Here is a 23,942-nt window from a genome sequence, read left to right as displayed (position 1 = left end):
TGCGCTCGTCTATTAAACTCCTTTTTTCTTGAAAGAGAGGACGCATCTAAAACCGACGCCCCATACATGTAGGCCAAAGCGTATGGAGCAAAATTAAATCACCAGGTTTTCTTAGGTAATGCAGACAAGTTAAAACTCCACTGTTCTTACGACGTGCGTTCAGTCAAGGAATGGAGGACATCTTCAGAGGCAGCAATTTTCGACCCATGCTCTTAAAGATGAACTCCCTTTTCACATCTAGAAAGTCTTTCCCGTGATCAGGATTATTTGGGGGCTGAAGGGACTACTCATACTTCAGCTCTTCCTTTAGGGCTCGTCCCTCCACCTTGTGCTTGCCCCAGTGTGAAGACGCCCCACTAACCAATTGCCAAGGATATAAATTCACAAAGTGTGCTCTTCCCCTTTTGCTAGCACAAGCCATGCCCACCACCCAGCCTGAGCAGAATCTATTGGAAGTAGGTATACAGATGGAGACCTGCCCTACTCTCACAGTAGCTGAGGCTACTGCGGGCATATATCCCCCACCCACCTCCACTCCCTGGCAGCTGATTTCCAGTACCACATCTCTTGCCAAACCATGGGTGGCAGGAAAAGTGGGGAGAGGAGGGGAGTTGGGAATTGGTGCTACTCCCGCCCCCTCCCCAGATTCCATTTACCCACCGGGAGCATGCAAGGGGCTTTCTCTACAGACCAGCTGGTCTCCCTCCCCCGCTACACATAGCATAGGTGCTGCAGGGCCTACGTGGTGGTAGAGAGGTGACTGTACTATGGGGGTGCCCCTCCATAGTATAGTTTCCCTTCCCCATGGACCCCCTTCCCTTCCTCCTTTCCCCTGCTGTGACTGCCACCCATGGCAAGAAAAGCAGAGGAGGGTGGGTTGGAAGTGGCAGAGAATGGCTCCATTAGTGCCAATGAGCAGCAGAAGATCCTTGGCACCAAAGGGGGCCACCTCTCTCCTATTGTAGTGCAGACAGCACCCTTGTTCTGCTCTGATGTGAAAGCAGAGTAGCAGTCCAAAGTGTGCTTTGAGCTGTCATGCTTTTGTGCTATGTCCTGCCTGGGATTACAACACTTTAGTGCTGCCCTGTGTCCCAAACAAGCCCATATAGACTTTCTTTAGCATACCTCAGAACTTGCTGAACATGTTCCCTCGGGATAATTTTTTGCCAGGATAATGCCATGTAATCCTAACTCTTGTCCTTGTTGGTCAATACTTTTTTTGTTTTTTGTTTTTTGTTCCTGTGGATGGGTTTGTGTGTGTGAATATTTTGATCATGCCGATTGGCTGATGAACGTCAATATTTCCCACCTTCCTTCCTTAGATACAGATACACCCCTCAGGAATCTAGCAATGACTGATTAAGGCTGGACGTCTTTATTATTTAATCCATCAGTCCATCATCAAACATCTGGGCCATCCAAGTCTAGAATTATTCTGGGTGGCTTCACAAGGAAAACTGGCAAGAACAGTATCATTATGAAAAAGAACAGCAGCCATCCAGAGAGAGCCGATCCAAAAAATGCTCGCCCCATTCCCCCAGCCTAACGGTGCCTGCCTGCGCACTAACCCAAGGCCCGAGGGAAGAGTTGAACTTTTAAGGTTCGTTTAAAGGTGAGCAGGGTGGAGGCTGTACGAATCTGCGGGGGGAGGGGGAGGGAGGGGGACACTGTTCCGGCGGGCAGAGGACACAACAAACAGATTAGTGGCATGAATACACCTCACCAAAATATGGGGGAGGGGGATGCGCAATAAAATTAATTAAGTTGATTCTCCCTGGTTCTCGAGTGGCTTAAGCAGGAACACATGCTTATTTTTCAGAATGGGAAGGACAGGAATAAGACTGTTTAAAATACGAGATGGGAATAAGATAAAGTATCAGGGGAGGGGTTGGGGTTTTCAAGGCATTCTGTGCAGCTGTAAAAGTGGGTGAGAAAAGGGCTTCTGCTCTGATCCAGGGATCCTCACGTGTGTTTTCTCCCTTTCCCAATAGACTCCCTTACAGCTCCTCTAGCACTTGGCAGCTCCTACTGAGCTTAGTATCCCAATTGCTATTATTTATTTATTTATTTATTTGTTCATTGGTTTATTTAGATTTGTTTTTACCCTGCCTTTATTATTTTTATAAATAACTCAAGGTGGCAAACATGTCTCATACTCCTTCCTCCTATTTTCCCCATAACAACAACCCTGTGAGGTGAGTTGGGCTGAGAGAGAGTGACTGGCCCAGTCATCCATCCGTCTTTCATGCCTAAGGCAGGACTAGAACTTGCAGTCTCCTGCTTTCTAGCCTGGAGCCTTCACCACTACACCAAACTGGCTCTCTATTATGTATTATCCATTATGTAGTATCTATTATGTCATAATGTGAGTCTATCTGAAAATTGGCCAAGGACCCAGGTCACCAGTATAAGATCTTTGCTTTTGGGACAAAGTTATTTAGATCTGACAGATCATCAGCACCAAATTATCAGCATTAAAACGTATTCTTCTATTTGCAGGGAATCTTTTTCATGAGGCAGCATTTGTGACCATCCGGGAAATGACATACCTCTGGATTTTAATGTCTGCATAAGCTGGGGGATAATGAGAACTCAGAAGCTTTCCCAAGCTGGATGCAGTTATAGGTCTGGTTCACACCACATGCCAAGGCTAATCCACATTGTTGTTGCCTTGGTTGTGGCTTAGCACATATTGCTTATGGTTTAGCCTGTTGTGCGAACCTAGCCAAATTTGGCTTATTGAGTAAATCACAGCTAAGCAAACATGAGAGCCCTGTCATAGCGAGGCAAGATGAACAGAGATAAACTGCAGAAATAGAAGTAACCCCTATTTTTTTTTTACCTCTTTGCCTATGTTCCCATACTGTTTTCATTGCCTTTCTTTGGGAGCATCAGAATTTGCAAAACTCAGAGCCTGCCATATACCTAGCAATTTTTGACCTGGTGAGAATAATGGTTAACCAGGGTCTTCATAACTTGCTAAGTAGCAAAGCTGTGCATTTATTTATTTACTTTAAAAATGTGTAGGATTTCAGTAGGAGTGGAGTGAGGGCTTCTATATGGGAAAAAAAAATCCTTGGGGAAAGATGCACCATCTGTGACATCTTTCAGTAAAGGCCAGTTCCCCCAGTACCAGAGAGGCATGTTCTCACCACCTTCATGTCAAGTGCAATTCTTTACTTTCCAAGAAATAATAGGCATTCAGAAGAAAAAACAGGTACCTTTAAAAGGAAGTTGAAGTTCCTTCCTGCTTCTGCTAATCTCATTCTCCAAGAAACAAACCTTCTGGTATCCTTACATTCTCTTCCTTGACAGTGGGAACAAGTACAAAAAGTTGGCCTTCGATTGCCTGTACAACCTAAAATCTGTGTGCTCAGGGCAGCTAATGTACCTTTAAATTCTCCATAAAAAGCTATCATGTCTCACAATAAACAAGGATGGTTTCTCACTGCAGAAGGGGGAGAAAGCCAAAGGATTTGACTAGTCAAATGTGGAGTTGGTTTTTCTACCCTGGGGAAATGGCAAATGGCCTTTACCATTTCACACCTGCTGGATGAATATCATGCAGACGTCTTGGAGTCAGCCTTTCTTCACTTCAGAGGGAGAGCCAAACAAGAGTGACTAATGATGGTTGCTGAGTGCCTCTCTAGGCAGGAAGGGGAGATTTAACTATGACGTGGAATTTGGGAAGAACACTCCCATTCTTTAGCTCCCACTGAAATAAAGGTAAGAGAGTGTGAACATTTACTTGGTTTGGAGATTCAATTCAAAAGTGATTTGTACAATTTAGCAATTTGCTTTGGATTTCTGAACAAAATCACCAAAGGACTTTGAAGCAATGAACTAGATACTCTAAATCAGTGCAAAATATTCAGAACCAATTGGGAAATATGACAGGTTTTTACTCAAGCACGCTTTTTCTGAATTAAACTCAATGTCCAGATGGAATCAATTCGATTTTCAGAGGTGATTAAAAAGGTCCAATTGGATTAGATCAATTTCTAAATTGATTTGAAGGTCTAAATTAACCTGATCTGTTTTCAACTTACTACAGAAATTTGAATGGGGTCAAGGCTGATTTACCTATCAATCTCCCACCCTCAGACTGAGCTCCAGAATCAGATACAATCAATCTGCACCTGAAGCAATCGGACAGAAAAGAAGATGTAACAGAAGAGAGTTCTGTTCCTTTCACTGATAGGCATCCTGACATAAAATTCAGAATCCAGTTGTAGGTATGAACAAACACACAAACTAAAAAGACTACCCTGTAATATCTAGTTCAGTCCTTCAAGTAATATTTTAAAGGCTCTCCCCCTTCCTGATTTTAATGGCTTGGACCACCACAGCTTTAGAATACAAAGGCATAGCCTAGGCTGGTGTTTCTCAACCTTGGCAATTTTAAGACCTGTGGACTTCAACTCCCAGTTCCTGGCTGGGGAATTCTGGGAGTTGAAGTCCACAGGTCTTAAAATTGCCAAGGTTGAGAAGCACTGGCCTAGACCCCTTGGTTATTCTCAGTTTTTGTAACTGATCTGTAACAGATGCGATGCCAGTTGCTAAGTTAGGCTCATGGGTTGTGTTGCTTAGTCACCTTCTCTTAGTACTGAGAGCACCACAGGGAAAAGCCTTAACTGTACCGGTGAGTCTAGAAGTAAGTAGCCTTTCCACGCTCCACGCGTTGTACAAGCAGTTACCGTATGTTCTTTCGCTCACATGCCTGTGCCAGCACTTGCTTGAGTGGGCTCTAAGTAGCCCCCTGGTGGAATCACCAGGGAGCTGCAGCGGAGTTTTAGAGGGCCAGCACACCCAGACCAGCCTATGGCCTCTGAGTGCAGGGGGGAATGCTGTCAGGTTGCTGAGTCTGAAGTAAGAAGCTTTCCATCAGAACGCTTTGTGCCAGTTTGGGAGGGGCTCAGAACCTTCCCCATCTTACTGTAGCAGCTGTATTTGGGAACCAAGTTAGTCTGTTGCTGGCTCAGGGCAATCTGTGGAATGGTGGTTTGAGGGCGGTCTCCCATTGATGGGAACATTGGCCTCACACCCTATCTGACTCCTGTCTCCTTCTTCCCCCATAAAGGTTCAGCCATCACAGCATTATTCTCTGTATTTTCAGATCTGCAGAAGCGAAGGCAAGCAAAGGGTGGCTTGAAGCTGCTTGTGTGGGATGAAGGCCTGTGAAAGGGTCGTGTCCACAGCTACTTTAATTTAGTTCTGGATATGGTATACCGAGGGGAGCTCTATATTTAGAAGGCAATATAGTCTACTCCACACATGTGAGCTCTTTATGAAATTATAATAATAAAAGCCACCCATAATTAAACCACATAGCCAACAGGATAGATAATATAAAATTTTAAGAGATCTGGATTTGAGAGGAAGACAGAGATCTCTCCTATACGGTGACAAGAAAAGTGCAAGACTCCACTCAAATGTCCATTATTCCATAATATAGGCTTTCCACATACTTATAATCTCCGTTGAAGGAAAACAGTGCACACCAATGTGGGTGGAAGAGGGACATGCATAATTTCATACATACCTCTGTAACTAGCATGCAGTAAGGATCTAGGATGGACTGTGGTTGAAAGGTTGTGTTCATATGCATTCGTTATTTTAGCAGACTTATTTGGGTTACATATACGTCAGTCTATATGAGGGTGTTTATGGAAAGTGTGACTCATCCTTGCAACTTTTCGTATTGATGTTTTGGGGGAGGAAATCATTTAGGGGACAGCACTGAACTAAAAGGGACGGATGAGATGAGCAGCAGATATTAAAAGCAGCAGTTGCGTGCACCTTAAAGAGTAGTAGGTGGATTAGAAGATTCTTTTGGCCCACAGAAAGCTCATAACATCTGTTAGTCTTCAAGGTGCCACAACTTTGGGGTTTTACCAGCAGATGAGATAGAATCCGATTTTATTTATATTTAGATGGTGCCGCTCTGGAAGTGGGGACTAGATTCTAAAATCTTACCAGCAGCCACTAGAGGGAGACTTAGGCCCACATATATATGTCACAACACTTTTGACAAGCTCCTTATCTAGTCTTTTTGGTTAATCTTCACTCAGTTGCCAACTGAAGGGGTACAAGCATTTATTTGAAATTTGAATTGTTCAAAATCATCTGAGAACCACTACCAGCAAATATCGTGGCGTAATTCTGCCACTGTAACTGATGAGATGAATCAAATATTGAGATACCTCTTGCTTATTGGATACATCTTGGACTTCCCCCCAAAACAGTGTAGGTTTTATCATCTAGGTTGCATTAAAAAAAAAAACTTTTAAAATGTCTGAAAAGACCATGGACAGTCAGTGAAAATAAATTCATTTAATACAGATGGAAATCCTTCCTTCCTTCCTTCCTTCCTTCCTTCCTTCCTTCCTTCCTTCCTTCCTTCCTTCCTTCCTTCCTTCCTTGAGAATTGCCCGGTAAAGAAGGATCAGGATAAAGGAATTGGAAATTTCATGAATTCTGAAAAAGTGTATATCTTGATATATCTTGACAGAAAATGTTTAATTTGAGCCAAACTTCATTGTTTCAGTCTCAGGATTTAATCCTAGAATGAGATGAGATATCCTATATACAGAGGGCATGCACTACAATATTAATATTGTATTATATTATTAAGTATCTATAGCAGTATTAAGTATCTATAGCAAGTCATCACACATTTTTTATCAAAATGGGCTTGTGGTTCAGAAAACACAGGGTTTTATGTAGGTTTTGAGTAAACACTTTATTGTTTGTTTTTTTAAAGAGTAGCTGTAGACCCTCAAACGACCCCACTGCCTCCTCAGAACTCTCCTGAGGATGAACAAAACCACGTCAGTTGGGTCTTTTAAGGATCTGTTCTGGGATTAAATATGTAACTTATTCATAAATGACCCCAATATCAAGAGGTAGCTAGAAAGATGATCAAATGCACAGAATGGAACTGAATTGATACAGATTATGAAATTTAAACAGACTATAAAGGGCTTCAAAAGAGGCTTTCTAAATTGGTTAACCTGGCAACACATATCAAGAGGGGATTCACCATAAAAGCGCTAACTAGATAGGTAACTTATAAAGAGGGGGGGAAATCGTATCTTCTATCCAAATTGACAGTAACCACCTATGAATAAAATATTTGGAACATGGGAGAAGCAAACAGTTCATGGAATCTATCCCATGAAGCTGTGATCTTTTTTCAAAGATGACTCTTAAGAATGTTTGGGAAGGGTTTGAAATTAAAGCAGCAAGTATCATAATGTAATTCTTTAACATTCCCACCTTTCAAATGCTGGAAGCAATTCTGGGTAAGATGAAAAGCTGGAGAAAGTATTTAAAGGGAGGGGTTAGTGAAAGGGAGCCCTTCCCTCAACGAAAATCTCTCAAGAAACTGGGGGGGGGGTCATTTAGAAAGGAATTGGGGTGGGGGTTGCACACTGAGAGTTATTAAACTGACAGCAGTAGAAAAAATAAGTGAATTAGCCCCCACCTCCTCCAGCATATGCTCTCAAACACTGTAGCTCAGGGTCCTCTGGTGAAAATGATTGGCAGGGAAGTTCTTGGCAAACGAAGAGAAACAAATGCTTTCATATAACATGGAACTGATCTAAAGAATTAATTGTCACAAGATCTGGTGGGTTTGCCACCCTGGAAGATGTTTTAAAAAGAGTGGCACTTTCCCAGGGGATATCAATCAGTAACCAAAAAGAAAGAAAATCCAAACCCGGCTGCATAAAACCAACAGGCTTGTGTTTGACAAACACCTGAGCTGGGAGAAACAACACAGATTAGAAATCCGGATTACTAGTTTGTTCGGGGACCTCTGGCTGGTTGCTGCTGCGACAGAAAGGGTGCGGAATGGTCTGCTCAGCCAGGCAAGGCTGACTCTTGGCCCGGATGGATTCCAGAGTGTCTTTCGGGGTGGGAACCATGGGCCTCCAGATGTGGTTGGACTCCCACTTCTAGCAGCCTCAGCCAGCCAGAGCCAAGATGATGGGTGTTGGGAACTGGAATTCCGCCACACCTGAGAGTCACTGCCCCCCCCCCCAGGAGTTCGCAGGTGAGAGTGTGTGGCCCACCCACCCCACCCCCCTTGGGAGTAGAAGAGAGAAGGATGCAGCATGGGGGCTGGGGGGAGGGGCTGGAGTATGCCACACTTTGGAGGGCCCAGCTTGGTTGTGGGCCCAGTGCGGGCTGAGAGCGATCCTCCCTCCTCGAGCAAGCCGCACATGGCCAGCCAAGCGGATGACGGCCCCCTTGAGTCAGCCTGAGCTACCGCCCGCCACCGCCCACCCGCACCCCTCGCCGTCTGTCTCTCCATCTTGTGATATTTCACTCCGGAGGCAGCGAGGCAAACAAACGCGGCGCCAGATTGTACAGAAGAGCCCTTCCCAGCCCTCCCGAGGCTCTCGAGAGTTCCTCTCCGGCGCTTGTTGGCGGGGTCGCGAATTCGCATCCTCCCCAGTCGAGAGGCGCGCGCGGGTGTGCGCGTGCGTTCCCGGGCCCCAGACTTGCCCCCTCCTCCGTAGCCCTGTCAATCAGAGACACACGTCCCTATAAATGACAGTCGCGGCCCACTCCGCTGCATTGGAAGATGAGGTCATTTACACCCAGAGTTCTTCGTCTCCCCCTTTCCCACCCCTCCGTTACTTAATGCAGATTATGAGGATCCTGCGTGTACATTCTGTCACCCGAATTGGAAGAAAGAAAGAAAAAAAAGAAACCTGGCGTGTTCCAAGTTAGAATAACCAAAGCTGTTCATCGTGGGCTGGTTTTTGGTCAGAAGCGAACGTTTTTGTAAAGCCTAAACTGTGGGTTTTGCCCGGATTTCAAGTCTATGGAAATTGTGACGGGCGGTTGGCTGGCTGGCTGGCTGGCTTTTGTGCAGGTGTTGCCACCCAAACCGACCAAATCCGCAAATCCTTAGTCTTCAGAAGCCGCACAACATACGTGGAAAGTGTCCCTCACTTTCCAGTCATGTCACTGCTTTTCTTTTTACTTTTAGGCTACATTAGCTTACAGTTGTACTTCACGCTCTTGATCAGACCTGCAAGCCCCATTGAACTTAGCGAGATTTACTAGTGAGTAAACATACATTAGATCTAGCCAACTGGCGACCCCAAACCCAGGGCTTCACAGCAATAAGTCTCGCTGAGTTCAACGGACCCTAATCCCAGGTTTCCAGCCCGCCAGTCAGATTAATAACAGGGAGCGCGTGTGTGCGCGCGCGCGTGTGTTCAAGTTGTTAGTTTCCGCAGCGACGGTCAGGGAGTGGGGATGGGAAGGAAGAGTACCAATTACCCATCTTATTGTAAACCTTTTTCTTACACTACCTGAAGAAACAGCGGGAACTGGAGCAGTTTGCCTGACCGATGTCCTCTGGATGGGATGGAGTCGCTCCCATCATTCCCAGCGCAATAGCCCGGGCTGGGACAAGCCATTTTAGCGCCGGCAGAACGCCTCTCCTCCTCTTCCTCCACCACCGGCCCTGCGAGGTCGCTTCGGGGGCTGGCTTTTCCTCCGGAGAGGAGGCTGATCTGAGGTGACGTTCGGCTCAAGCAACCAAAGGAGAGGGATCCGGCTGATGTGGCTGGACCGCCCCCTCCTCACCTCGCCCACTGGGGATGGCGACTGGGGCTTTGGGCAACTGTACTCAACCCCTCAAAACGGAGGGCACCAGGTTGCCTACCCCTAACTCAAGTTCAGCTAGGGTTTAATAACAAGGGTCCTGCTCTTTTCTCAGCCCCTTATGCACTTCCCTGACCCCGCGGGCTTCAAGGAGATTGACTCTCGCCTAGCGTCAGAAGATCGCAGCCCCAGCCTTTGCACCCCCCAGCTCTCCTTTGGGACGGGCAAGCTTCCCCCCCACCGGCCGTCTTGTCGTCTCTCCCCCTCCCACCCCTCGCCCCACGTGGAAATTGGCAAGTGAACTGGCCCGGAGCGAGCGTACTGAATAATGGAGGAGGAGGACGAGGAGGAGGCGGCGGTGGGTGCGCGCTGTTTCCTTTCCTGGGAGAGCAGAGATTATTGGCAGGGGAGTCTCTGGCAGAGATCTCCACCAGCTGGCAGAGTTCTCCACCAGCTTCTATTCCAGGTTATCGTTTACCGGGGATGCTGCTTCTCCTTCTCCTTCTCCTTCTCCTTCTCCTTCTCCTTCTCCTTCTCCTTCTCCACCCCCACCCTTCTGAGGCTTCTTCTAACGCTTGGGTGTCTTACTTTTTAGAGTAACTGGGTTTCTCTAGGTGGCCTCCTTGCCAGCACCTGTCATTCTTCAGGGGATGAAGATGAAACCTGGCTAACTTGTGCTTTTAGCATATTGTGTGAATCCATCCATTGCAGATAGTTAAACTATGATTAAGTAAGCCACATTGTGTCTACATAGTGGTATGTCGGGGACTTCTAGAATTACACTGAAGTGACTGAACCACAAATTAATTAACGATATTTTAGTCTAGCATGTTATGCAAACACAATCTTCCCAGTTTAACCCAGAAAGTGAGATAATTCAATAATCTATGCTTGACTAACTATGGCTAAAAGGGTCTCATAAACCCAGGCTTCCTCTTTTCCTGTGATCTCTTCTCATAGAGAAACTCAACTCTATTTGTTTCCAGGGTCAAAAGTGGAATAATGCAGGACCTTTCCAGGAGTAATTCGGTTCAGCCTGGATCAGGAGAAGAAGGAACAAGCCAGAGGAGTGATTTTTTTCTAACTGGGGCTCATCCCCCTCCCGCCTGTGTGCTTCTTTCTATTTGGCTAAAATATGATCGCTTATGTTAAGACTAAGTGTGGCAGATGAACACACCCGTTGCTTACTGCATTTCCGTCCTGCTCCAAATTGGACGTATAGGATCCTACAAAGGTAGCTTAGGCTGAGAAATAATATCTCCATGGAATATCACTGCTAAGGACGCATTAGAACTCGGGTCCTAATTTGGCATTCTAAGCCCAGCACCGCACCGGCCTTGGGCCCTGCGTGTCTCAAGAGTTTTCTTAGAAGTTCAAGGATAGGTTCCTACACTCTTATATGATAACCAGATGACAGAATCCAGGATGCGGTTTTGACGCAGGAACCGGCTAAACTCTCACGGCCGGTGTATAATCGCCAGGATCAGCGAACCTGCCATTCGCGCAGAATCCCGCAGGAGGAAGTGCTGCATTGCAACCCCAGCGCTCGCTCCCCGAAAAAGTTCTGCCTGAGCACCGAGGCCGTCCATCGGAAGGGCGAGCATTTTCCTTTCTGGAAAGGCAGGTCTTTGACAGCTGATGCCAGGAGAAGCCCCTCCCTCGCTCCTTCTGTTCTTCATAAGACAACCGCTTTGGGAATTTCTACCACAGAGCGGCGGAGAAACACGTTCTGAAGAGAAACACACCTATTCCGGGCATGAATCCCACTGCGTTTTCTTCCGACTAGAAAGCTAGGGTTGCCCGCTGCAAATGACTATTACCGGATGTGGAACTTTGATGCGAAAAGTTACAAGTAACCAACTGTGGAAAGCAAGCGCACGGAAAGAGCGCTTTTCCTCCTCCTCCTCCTCCTCCTCCCTCGCATTTTCAGGAGGGAGGAGTGGGGAACCCGCGGCTCTCCCGATGCTATAGATCGACAACTTCCCGCGATCCCGGTCAAGATGGCCAATGGCGAGGCGGCCTTCCTCGGGAGTTGTCTTTCAGCACCATCAGGAGGGCCCCGGGTTCCACATCTGCCGCCTGAAACGGTTCTTCGGCTCCTCGCTAAAAACGAGCACGCATTTGTTAGATCTGCTCATCTATTGCTCTTAAATTTCAGCTACAGTACTTCATCCCTCCCGTCTTCTGGTAACGAAGTGGGGAGGTCTAGGGGGAGGCGCTCTGCAAATATCCCTCCTTGGGAAAACGGAACCCTCCATTTCTTCCCATTCATCTAGTGACATCGCTAGCTCGGGTTGCTCCAAACTTGGAAGGGTAATGCAATCCGATGCCAGTGTTCCCAAAGATACAATCCTTAATTTCGGTGGGACAAGCGGGAGTCTATGCGATGTAGCGGGAAACTTTTCGGTGAGGAAACCCGGGTATTCTCATTCATGCATGTGCCTGACTCTTCCAGCTGAGATTTCTCCTCCACATTCGGCGCCTTGTCCAAAGGCCCGCCCTCCCTCCCCATTTTCACTTGGCCTCTGCCCGGAAAAGTTTCCGGCCCGACCCCCTCCCTAAGACCCTGGCTAGAGCTTGGATTCAGAGCACACTCACTTCAAACCTTCGCTTCTTCCGAGCGAAGGAGTCTCGCTTTTGGAGCAGCGACACAGGTGTGCTTCCGGCGCATGTTCGGATTTTCTACTGCGTCTCAAGGATCCCTTAACTTTAGTTAACCAGCCCATTCAGTAGTAGCATGAATTCCCACTGAGTTGCGCGGGAATGGCTCCCGTTAGGAGGATTGCAGTTTCTGAAATCGACCAGACTTATTTCAGTCCAATACTGAAAAGGTGGAGTCAGTAGCTAACATGAGAATGGAAACGTGAATTAAACCGGATTCATAAATGCTGAGTACCAAAAGGTTATGTATATGCGGCGCTGCATCTCACGCCATTCCTTTCTGTTTTCGACAAAAGGGCACGGAATTCAATCCACCCGGGGACCAGACGCGATGACGCCTGAAAGGAGGGGCGAGGCGCGTGGGCTGGGGCGTGCTTAATGCAGGGCGGGCGGCGGGCGGACCGGCGAGCGAGCGAGCGAGCGAGCGCGCGCTGGTGGCTTATTCGGGAGTGGGCGAGGAGGGGCCTCCCGTTCTGGAAAGAGTTAAAGCAGCAGCGGAGAGGGCGGAGCCCGGGCCGGCCCCGAGAATAAGGCGCTGCCGCCTGGCGTCCTTCCCTCCTTTTCGCGGTGTGGTCGGCTGTGCCGCGGAAGTGCGCCGAGCCAATGTTCCCCGTCGGCTCCCCCGAGATGGAACCTCCGTCCGGCAGCTTTCGCCGGAGAAACGGAGGGTAGCACTAAGTAAGAGAGGCTGACCGGTCGTCTCCGGCCGGCCATGAGTTCCCGCGGGCGGCGCTCAAATTGTGAAGAGCTGGTTCGACGTCGAGTGGTTGCTCTGCGCCCCGTCTGGCAGGAGCCTCGCTAGGGAGTCTCGCTACTCGGAGCGGTTCCGCAAGGGATTCGACCGACCACGAGCTTTCCCGCCGCGCCCCTCCCTGTCCCCGCCTCCTCCGCCTCCTCCTCCTCTTGCTCTTTCCTCTTCATTCTTCTCCGGAGCTTCTGCTGCCCCTCTTTTTGACTCTTCTGCTGCCACTCCGTCCGCTGGATCTGCTTGGCACCATGCTGCTCCGTCTAGGACCCACTCTGTACGGTAAGGGAGAACCGGGTCCGTTCCGGTACAACGTCCGGGGCAGATGGTTTCTTCAGGGCGAGGAGTTGGATCGGCTCGATTTGCGGGAGAGGGGGAGAAAGCGTGGAGCGGGAAAGCGGCGGGATGTCGCGTGGAAAAGGGCTGTTTAGCGCTGCGGAAGAGCTGACAGGGAGCCGGGTGAACGGAGTGACTTGGGGCAGGAACGCGGAGCCTTTCCTGCTCCCTTCAGACGCCCATGGAGGAGCGCGGAAAGGCTCTCGAGGGAAGATCCTCCCTGCCCCGCCGCCGGAGCCTGCCCAGCCTCCTCGCCCCGTTGCGCTGAGTTGGGAGCCTCCGGGCGCGGTCTTCAGACGAGAGCTGCGGGCCTCGGCCGGGAGGGCCGTTCTGAAATCACGGCGGAGCCCGGATCCGCTCTCTGCCGTTATGGCAGGCGTTCCACCGCAGCGGGAGCGACGCGCGGGGGCAGGGCCGCGGGTTCGCCTCTCTCCGCCTCGGCTGCGTAGACCCAGGGGCGGGGGGAGAACTCGCCCGCCGCCTCGGATCGCCTCAAAAGCCTTCCCGAGCCCCCGAGAGAGAACGAGGGGACATCTAGGAGGCTCCACTTGCAGGGTGGCTCCGGAGCGGTGGAGGTCGTGACCGCTCTCCTCTCGGTCGGTTCTGTCGCGGAGAAGGTGAAGTGTGCATTCCTGAAGTAAAGTTGGAGGATGGGGGTCACTTCCTAGCAGCACTGAGAGAGCCGGTGTGGGTCACAGGGTGTGTTTATGTAAGACGCAGTGCACGAAGTGGGTTTCCTAGTTCAGAAAGATGCTCTGCATCACTGAATTCATAAAAAAAAAAAAAAAAAAAGCTGAAGAGTGTAGAGTGAGGCAGGAGCCCAGGAATGGTAGGTGCTGCGAATGCATTGACAGCCACTGCCTGGACAACGTGTGGCCTGTGCGGTGCCAGAAGGAGAACAGAGTTTAGATACAGTGTGTCTGGTGGCAGCAGTGCCCTCCTGGGGAGAGGGATATCACCAATGGTTTTGTGCTCAGCTCTCTTTCTTGCCTTTTATAGCCTGGTCTTCAATGGGTTACACAACAGGCAGCTGCTTATTTGGGGGGTGATAAATTATGGATGCAAAAAGAGTTTGGCTTCATTCACGTCATCAGCCATGTCAGACCTGTCACTCCTGCTTCCGCCAGCCTCTCTCAAAAACACCATCTTAACCCCAGGTTTATCCCCACCCCTGAGTTGTCGTTTCTGCTTCCCCGCCAGTCAGATTAAGAGCAGAGGTCAGCTGTTGCCTATCTTGACCCATTTGGTGCCAGAGTCCTCTGCCACAGGCTGTACTGAAACCAGGTGACACCTCAGCCATCTACGCTGGTCTTTTCAGGATGGACCTGATTACTTCTAGTAATGGGCCTAGTGTGCTTCCTAGAGGGATTCTGCTAACATTAAGCATAACTGTTTAGGTTGTCCATGCAAGGATCCACCTATGACTTGGATATTGAGAAATCCCTCACAGCTTCAGGGAACATTAAAAGCAGCACTCCAGAAAATGGATTTGTAAAGTCTTGACTAGCTGTACATTTTCTTCAGAGACCTGAGGGACATGAGAGTTCCCCTGAAAATGGAATCGTGATAGATAGCCAAAACCCTTCTTTGCACTTTCCCAAGCGGCCCATTGCCCACCCTGGTGCATCACTCTTTTCTATAGAAAGTAGCAACTGGAGAATTAGATGGTGCTTCCTGAAGAGACTTGATCTGGCCTAACAGCCTCCAGTTGCTGATCTTGTTACTGTAAAAAGGTTGTAAACAATGAAATATGGCAAAGAATAGAAGTGCGATGGTGAGAATGCAAATTCTTCATTGTTAAAGAAGGTTCTAGTGAAGATGGAAAAAAGTCTCATCCCTGGCACATTATCACATGCAGCCACTGGCACATACTGAATTCTGATCTGGCATCAACTAAAACACTCCAGGATGAAGGAAATGTTGCTGGGAAGAATGACAGGGATGAGTTCAAAGCTAAGGTTTATTGCAAGGAAAGCAATAAAAATATTTAAAGACCCTTTAAGTATAGTCAGGATTTTCAGAATGAAAGCGGCAGATATCAAAAAGAGTTCCTTCAGGAAGATGAAGACAAAACCAACACTGGCAAGACTGAGAACTAGACAGTCTCTGTTCACCACAGGTTATTAAATAGGGGAGAGAAAAAGTGAAGGAGGACACAAGTACCCTCTTTCTTCCAGTATTCCAGTCAATATTTTAACCTGATCTTTGGAAAAACCACTATTAGAATGCAAGGCAACACAGACATGTTGATTCCTTTGCTCTTCTCCATCTAGCAGTGCTACTTCCTACAAGAAGTATGTCCAGCCAGGAGATAATTACTTTAAAGCAGTTGGAGAGTCCTTTTGTAGAGACTGAACATTTGCCAATCTTCTCCTTCCTCCTTAGGTTAGTAAACGCATCTGCTAGAGTTTATTTTAGTCCTACATCTCAGTATATAAATGGAGCCAGTCTAAGTGTGTAATCACACACTCATGTTGATGGACCTCTGTTTTACTAATTTTACTAAATCTTCCTAGTTTGGCAAGCAGTGGCCCCAATTCACCTCAGTACAGCGTTGTGTTGTTTCTAAGGTGCCTCAGATATGGATTACACACCTGACTCCAGTTAGCAATTCAAGCACTTTTGCTCCAGAGTCTTCTCATTTCCATTCAACTGCCCCAAGGGTCTGGTCTGCTTGGCAGGATGTAATGCCAAGGTCTGGCTTCCTGAAGGACAGACAATCATGCATGGATTCCCTGCATTCTGGACACCTGGAGCTGGGGGAGGGGAGGATTCCCCTGTCAGAAGCTGCTGCTCTCCACGATAGAGTGAGTTTGTTCCTACACCTTTTCCATGGAGAGGTAATTCATCATAGCAGTGTGGCTAAGAGCTGGAAGATGCTGAAGGGCTTGTTTTAACACGACTTGCAAACTCAAATCATCTTACAAGGTTAATGAATGTTCAGTGAAGTTTTTCTTCTGGGGATCAAGGATTTTAGTCTCTATAGAACCAGTTCCTGGGCAAATGCCTAATGCACACTTTAAGGCCCATCTTGGCTTGTATAAGGATTACAGGACACAAATAATCAGAATTACACTTGGGAGCAGGGCCATCCCTTGCACTGTATGTCAGGAATAGGTTAATGACATCACTTTTCAATCCAGTGCACTCTGCTTGGACTGGTTGGATGATCTTGATTTTTGTTTTCCTTTGTCAGTGTTGAGAAAATCCAGGAAAACATTTTTGGATGACTGTTAGAACAGCAACGGGCTGGAGGCTGAAAAATAAATGTGGATGGGTCATCTCAGATGGACTGGGAGATGATAGGCTAGAAAAGGAATGTCATATGAAAGAGTAATGTGGGCCTGTTTGGGTCACAAGGAAGACGGAGGGGTCATCAGCAGCTGTCCCGATATGTCTATAAATTCCATTCTCCCAGATGATGAAGATAGGCCAGAGGGCTTTTATCGGGAGAGAGGAGAAGCTTCCAATTTCTTCCCCTCCTCTTTTTCTGCCCAAGCTCCAGCGAAAGCCACAGGCCTGAATTATGGATGAGACTCCTTGGGTTACAGCCGTTCCACCGCACCAGAGAAGAGTCCAGAGACAGAGGCAGTCAACATTAGCAGCTGCAGCTCCCTTCCCCTTGCTCAAGAGAAAGGCTTTGTTTCTCTCAGGCTCTCTTTTCCCTTGAGGGAAGATCGGCCTGCGTTATTAAAGGAAAGGGCTATCACCAAAGTGATATCTGTGAAGAAGACAGGTTTCCTTCCACCCCGTTAGTGTATGAGAAGGGAGGTGGTTTTGTGAGTGGGGGGCAGAGAACCAGGTTCCCTTCCCTTATTGCAGGGTTGGGGCACTGGCTTCTTACCTTGCTGGCAGCTGGCAGGAGAGCCCCCTTTGGCCTAGTGTGCATGCGGTCTGGCTTGTCCTCTTGCATGTTGCATCTAATTGGGTCAGGACAAGACCTAAGTTTACAGTCTTGCAGCCCAGCAAGAGGCAGAAGGATAGATACAGAACAGATGGAGCACTTTTGAGGACCTCAGATAGGGGTTGCCAGTTTATAACTTACCAACTAATGATTCCCTTTTTCAGGCCCCCCATTTCAGTTGAATATTGTCAGCAGAAAGAGGAGTCGCAATATCCATTTCAAGGGAAAGATCCTAAAATGAAGTAGAGAGAACCTCACACGCCATCAATGGGAGCTTTTTTCCAGTGTACTTCGTGTAAAAGTATTAAAACAAAAATAAAAGGGAATGTAATATGTGTCTTACTGAAGGAACTTTCTTGTAGTTGGAAGGCTAGGGTGCTGATCAGAATAGGGATGAGTTCAGATCTCTGGTTATCGATGAGGTAGCTTGAAAAACTCCTGCTTTTGTGTGTTGCTTGTCAAAAAGAGATTGGAGGCTGGAGGGAGTGGGAAGAGAAGAGGACTTGAGTGGAGGTGGTGTGAACTACTGAAACAGCATTGGCAGCTTGTGTTACTCGTTCATCACGTCACACCACCCACACACATGCATACAGAGGTAGGGAACCATGCACACGTGCATGGGGAGTGCTCATGTAAGACCATCTGTGAATAGACATGCATAGCCAAACCTTTGCTTGGCTTGAAGTGTGTGAAGTGCACACGCATAGGCGGGCTTTCTCACGTGGGATTATGCCTTGCAAGGTTGCCAACTTTGTGCCTTTGTGAATCTCAGGACTGAGGATGTTTCTCTCTGCATCTTAGCTCTTAGAAAGTGAGGGGGGGGCGCTTTTGGCTCCCTTGTAATTAAATTAAAATAATAGACAGTACTCAGAGACCAAAGGTAAGAGTTGGAATATGTAACTGGCAATTTTTTAAAAAAATATCTATAAAAAGGAAGTTGTCTAGAGTATAATGTTGCCAATCTGTTCTGATCATTTAAAATGTCATTGAAAACCTAACAGTTGAGCCTACTGGTATGTACTTAGTGAGGCTACTATAAGTGGGATAATACAATGTACTGTTTAGAGTAAGGTACTATCTAGCTTTCCTAGAACAGCTCACATATCAATGGACAAAGGTGAGTGAGCACTACCGAAGTATTCCACCTTCACAGGTTCTTGGAGAGCAAAGAGCCTTACTACATGTCCTTCTCTTGCAGGCTTTGCTCCTACCTTCCTCCTGCTGTTGACCTTACCCTTTGGATCTTCAATGTGTCCTATGCTTTGCACCTGCTACTTTTCCCCACCCACCGTTAGCTGCCAGGCCAATAACTTCTCCTCTGTGCCACGGATACTACCACCTAATGCACAGCGCCTCTTTCTACAAAACAACCTGATTGGGACTCTAAGACCTGGGATGTTTGGGCCCAGCCTCATCACCCTCTGGCTCTACTCCAACAATATTTCCCTCATCCAGCCTGGAACTTTTCGCCATCTCCAGGTTCTTGAGGAGCTGGATCTGGGGGACAACCACAATTTGCGCACTCTTGAACCAGATACTTTCCGTGGACTTGAACGGCTGCAGTCTTTGCACCTTTACCGCTGTCAACTTAGCAGCCTCCCAAACACCATCTTCCACAATCTTTACAGCCTCCAATACCTCTATCTTCAGGAAAACAACCTACTTTGCCTACAGGTGAGCAAATTGCTGAATCTGGCCTAGTATGAGCAAGGCTGGGAAATCTTTTCTCAGACAGAAGGCTAAACTCCAAATATATGCATGATTGATTAAAAGACATGGGCAGGATCAGGGCAAAAAGTTGTAAAGTGAACGTGATGAAAGGAACAATATACAGCCTGTGAGCCACAAATTATCCTGCTCCTCTTTAGAAGGTAGTTGGGCAGAGGGAGGTGATCCTCCATCCCTTATGGTTGTCTTTCCCACCTGGAAGATGTTGGGCTCTTGCAAAACATGAGCTTGGTTTTGCCCAAAAAGTTTCTGAAACTATACATGGAGGAGGACAGCTAGGGAAGTATGAAAAAGTGGAGCCGGAAGAAAATGTGACTTCTGGGTTTTGAGTAAATTAGGTGGGAGATAGCTAATTTGGCAGAACAGGGATATGGGATGAGGGACTTGTTTCTTGAGAATGATATGAAAATAGATGGTTTAATATGTGAAATATCTCCCAAGAGAATAATATGAGACACACACACCTCCCAATTTTTCTGAAAACTGGTGAAAAACTGGGTGGCTCTCAACTTTCATCTTCATGCTGGTTCATCCCCAAAGGCACATGCCCTGCCAGCAACTCACTCTAAAACCACACACCTATCCGGCCGCAGGCACTGTGGCTTAAGAGTGGAGAAACTGCAGTCTGGCCCTGCAGCAGTAAAAATGCATTTACAGATTATGCCTCGCTGCCTCAAGCCATATCCTTAGTTGGGCGAGACAATGTTGTTTACATGTGGAGGGAGAAAGTTTCTCTCTTGTGCTGTGAGACATTCAAAAACAGGGGTCAATATAATAAAAACATGTTAGGCTCCCACACAACAGCAGACTCTTGCATGAGAAAAGTGTATTTGGAACATGAGGGGGAAGGTTAGCTGAAAAGTCTGGGGAAGTGGGGCAATGAATTTAGGCTGCAGTGTTTAGGAGTAGAAGAGACCACTTGGGTGAGCCATTTCACAAAAGCAGGATTTCATAGCTTTCGTTCTTCCTCCACCTCCCAGGATGACCTTTTTGTGGACTTGGCCAATCTGAGCCATCTTTTTCTGCATGGGAACAAAATTTGGAAGCTCTCAGAGAACGTCTTCCGTGGCCTGTCTGGATTAGACCGCCTGTTGCTGCACCGGAATCACCTGCACACAATTCCTGCTTGGGCTTTTCGTGATTTGGGCAAGCTTACCATTCTATATTTGTTCAACAATAGCCTGACAACTCTGTCTGGAGAAACACTCTCAGATTTGCCCTCCCTGGAGTTTCTGCGTCTCAACAACAATCCCTGGGCTTGTGACTGCTGTGCCCACTCCCTTTGGTCCTGGTTCCAGCGCACACATGTCTCCATCTCAGACGTCATATGTACCTCTCCTGCAGAACGCAAGGGACGTGACATGCGCTATCTGAATGAAGCAGTCTTTCAAGGCTGCCCTCCAACTAATCATCACCCTATTGAGTTTGACTGGAGTTGTAGGCCTGAATGGGAGAGTGGACCAGCTCACCCACATCCTCGCCCTCACCCTCATCCACACCCTCGCCCTCACCCGCACCCCAATGGCTCATCTAATCATCTCTATGGCCTTGGAGGATCCCCTCCTGCTGATCCTTCCTCATTCTATAGGGACGTCCCAGCCAATGACATCCAGAGCCCCAAGTATGATCCCCCTACAGAAGATGACTACTGGGGGAATTATGGTAATGGAGAAGGAAGTCAGCTGAAAAAGGGATGCCTAGGAACTGCCTGTTCTTCTCTGGACTCTGGAGCAATCAGGATTGGCTTCCTGTCATTTCTCCTTTCCTGTCTATTAATTGTGTTGGAACTTTCATAGTTTTGACAATGGAGGGTGGTTACTCTACTGATTGCTAGTAGAGTCTGGGAACTTTGAGACTGTGGGAGGCTGGATCCCTACCCAGCACTTAGCTGAGGCCAAAGTGATTCACCTTCACCCTAACCCAGGGGTAAAGGAAGACTGACTAGGTCTGTTACTGCTGCTGCTTTCCTGGCCAATTGTGAGACTTGAAGCCACTTTCTATGTGGCACCTGTTATATTTCATGAACATAAGGCAAGGGCAACCCATTTTTTATTTCTAGAGTGTTGCAAAACTCTCCTCCTAGAGATGTTCGTTAAATTCTACTGCTTCTTGGGTGTGTAAGGAACCTTCTATAGTCTCCATATCCTCTACAGGGCCAGGGTCTCTTCTGTGCATGAGAAGGAACTATGGAATGGATGAGGACCTGTTTTTTCAGAACCTCAATTCTTTTAACAATATCCTTTCACGCATATAAGTGCCTGCTCTGTCTCATAGGATAGGACCCCTCAACTAAAGGATACAGCGTCTCTTCCAGAACTAAAGAAAACAATCAAAATTTGGGGCTATGATCACTCTTGGCTTCTCATTATCTGGTGGTTTTTTAATTGAGGGACCCCAGGGGAGCAATTCACACACTTAATTGTAATGCTGATCATCTTAATTGGTAAGGGTGTGATAATGGAAGGTTGCTTCACTGGCTGTTGAAACCGGAAATTGGTGGATGACTCTTGAGTAGATAGGCAACCATCCAGCTTCTCCGTAATCCATATCAAATACTCCAACAGTGGGTTTCCTGCATTGACAAGATGTTAGCGCAAACCTGCCTTCCCCAATCCAGTGACATCCAGACATCTTGAACTAACTCCCAACACCTTCAGCCAGCATGGTCATTGCTTATGTCTACTTGGTTTGACAGGAATTGTCATCTAACACAAGAGGGCACCAGGCTGGGGAAGGCTGGACTCAATGATTTTTGCAGTCCCTTCAGTTCTGTAATTAAATCTTTAGACAAAGGTTGCAATCATATGATAAACTCATGTGAACTGATCTTTATTCATAAAGACTGGTCTTAATTTTGATGGGTGTGACTTTCCTCTGGTGCCTCCATGTCTCCCCTTTTAACACAATGGCTGGTTAGAGGATTATTAAACTATTTTGATTTGGCTTGAACAACTTAGTCACTCAACCAAATGAACAATGAAATACACTACGATTCGCTGTTTTGTGAGCTAAACTGCTTAAGTATTCTATCTTGGTTAATAACCCAGAAGGTAGGTTGAAAGGAAAGCTTCTTTCCCATCCACATTTTCCCCACTACACATTCTTGTACTGGTACTAGTTGAAATACCTTTCCGCCCAGTCCAACACCATTGGTTTGCTGAAAAAGATCACACTGAAGTTCTCTGGGCTTTTCACTTATTCAAAATGCACATTATTTCAGCTGTTCTTCCTGGGATCAAGACTGTAACCTGGCTTTGCCAAAGGACATGCATTTTAGAAGGAACCCACATGAGCCGGACTCTGAGGTATACTTCTATAATGCAAATGGTTCCTGCAGTTATATGTTTACTTTGTAAAATGGTATGCCTAAAAATAATGTACTCACTGAAGCTAGTCTCAAGTGAACAGGTTCTGAAGATTCCTAACCAGGCTAATTCCAAATACACTAGAAATTGGTCAGCAAACAGGTTAGCATAATTGTTGCAGACTCAGACTGAAATTGTCTTTTCCCCCTCATATCAGATGAAACTACTGACTTAGTACCCTAATTATATGCTGCCTTTAAACACTAATATTTCAGTGGTTTACACAGTACAAAATGCAACTATTAAAATGCCTTAATTTTGAAGCTTTGGTCACCCTTAATCTGCCCTTTTGGGAGGAAGTTGTTGGAAGTGTTGGGCACACAGACATTGCTTGGCCAGGCCCACAGCAGCCATGGGGAAAATAGCACTATCCTGGAAGTGTATTGCAAAATATGAGGTCTAGTTGGAAAAGGAGGAGGATAGAGTCTAGTAAGATCAAGCTGAAAGAAGCAGTGTCGAAGACATCTACTCAGGGTCTCAAAAATAACACCTTCAAAACCAGCCCATTTATTATGGTGTCAGGTGGAAACATTCCATCTATGGAAAGCCATTGCAAGGATTTCTGTGTTAAGAAAAGTCAGAGCTTTAAGTGGGGGCACTGTTCATTTTCAAGTCAATTCAGTTATTCTAGCAAAGAAGAGAACTTTCTCCAGGACCAATGCAGAGCCTTGCTAGGGCAGGACTGATTTATCTATTTATTCATTTATATTTCAGATTTGGACACCGCCCATCTCACAATCATAAAATTATGTTCAGAATAACAGTGTTTTTCCCTGACCCCTTTTTTTTCTGATTATGCAGAATTCTGTCTGGGTCCCACTTGTTAAAAAATACATAGGCTTACTGTTCTCATTCTAAAGAAGAAAGCCTGCCACCAATAATCCAAATGAATCAGAAATTGTCCTTAAAGTGACTTGTTACTTTGAAAATGTACTGTGCTGGCATTTCCCATACAGGTTTTTTTGTCTGGTCTTGTTTTGTTCTGAGATTGGTTCTGCTTGATTCCTTTTGTTTATTTGCCAACATTGTTACTTTTTGGCAACACAATATACTAAAAACTACATTTCTTTACTTCTTTCCTTCCCCATGTTTGCCAGCAGGAAGACTGTCTAAATCTGACGCTCTTATTTGCTCTATTGCATTTGTTGTGTGTTTTCAAAATGTGCTGTAGCATAGTGTGTTTTGCAGTAACAATGTGAGGTCCAACACTTTCTAAAAGAGATAGAACCCTGGCCTGTGGGTCCAGGGGGCTCTGTGGGTTTTGTGGCTTGCACCACGGTTTCTGGTGCTTAATAATCTTCCAAGGACTGGAAATTGTGGCTGAGCGGTAGTGCCAGAGAAGCTTGCTCTTAGCCTGTGGAAAGAGGGGCAGAGTTGTTGGCACTTGGGCTGCAATGGCAGGAAGAGCACGTATCCTCCGAGTCTAAGGGCGGCTGTCTTAATTTAACTTCACATAAGGGAGAGAGAGGAGAGCTGGAAGAGAGAGCTATTTTTAGCCTTTGTCTGCTAGTAGCCAGAGTTAAATGTGAGCATACAGGTGCAGGGTGTCTGTGCACATGCACAGACATATCTATGTGTG

General features: G+C 46.9%; 1 protein-coding gene across 1 annotated transcript; it reads left to right on the top strand.

Moving 5' to 3' along the window:
- The first annotated feature begins 12,806 nt into the window (after window positions 1-12,806).
- RTN4RL2 (reticulon 4 receptor like 2) lies at window positions 12,807-23,415 on the top strand. Its single transcript, XM_007430253.3, has 3 exons — window positions 12,807-13,312; window positions 18,469-18,944; window positions 19,979-23,415. Exons 1-3 carry the CDS (start codon window positions 13,282-13,284, stop codon window positions 20,792-20,794), a joined length of 1,323 nt encoding a protein of 440 aa, XP_007430315.2. The 5' UTR covers window positions 12,807-13,281; the 3' UTR covers window positions 20,795-23,415.
- The last annotated feature ends 527 nt before the right edge of the window (window positions 23,416-23,942 follow it).

The sequence above is a fragment of the Python bivittatus genome, unplaced genomic scaffold (assembly GCF_059951505.1).
Source record: "Python bivittatus isolate LINGU-HERP-01145 unplaced genomic scaffold, Pbiv_v1 ctg000480_np1212, whole genome shotgun sequence".
Taxonomy (NCBI): Eukaryota; Metazoa; Chordata; class Lepidosauria; order Squamata; family Pythonidae; genus Python; species Python bivittatus.
Note: the sequence above shows the minus strand (reverse complement) of the source record. Positions and strands in the feature narration are given on the sequence as shown.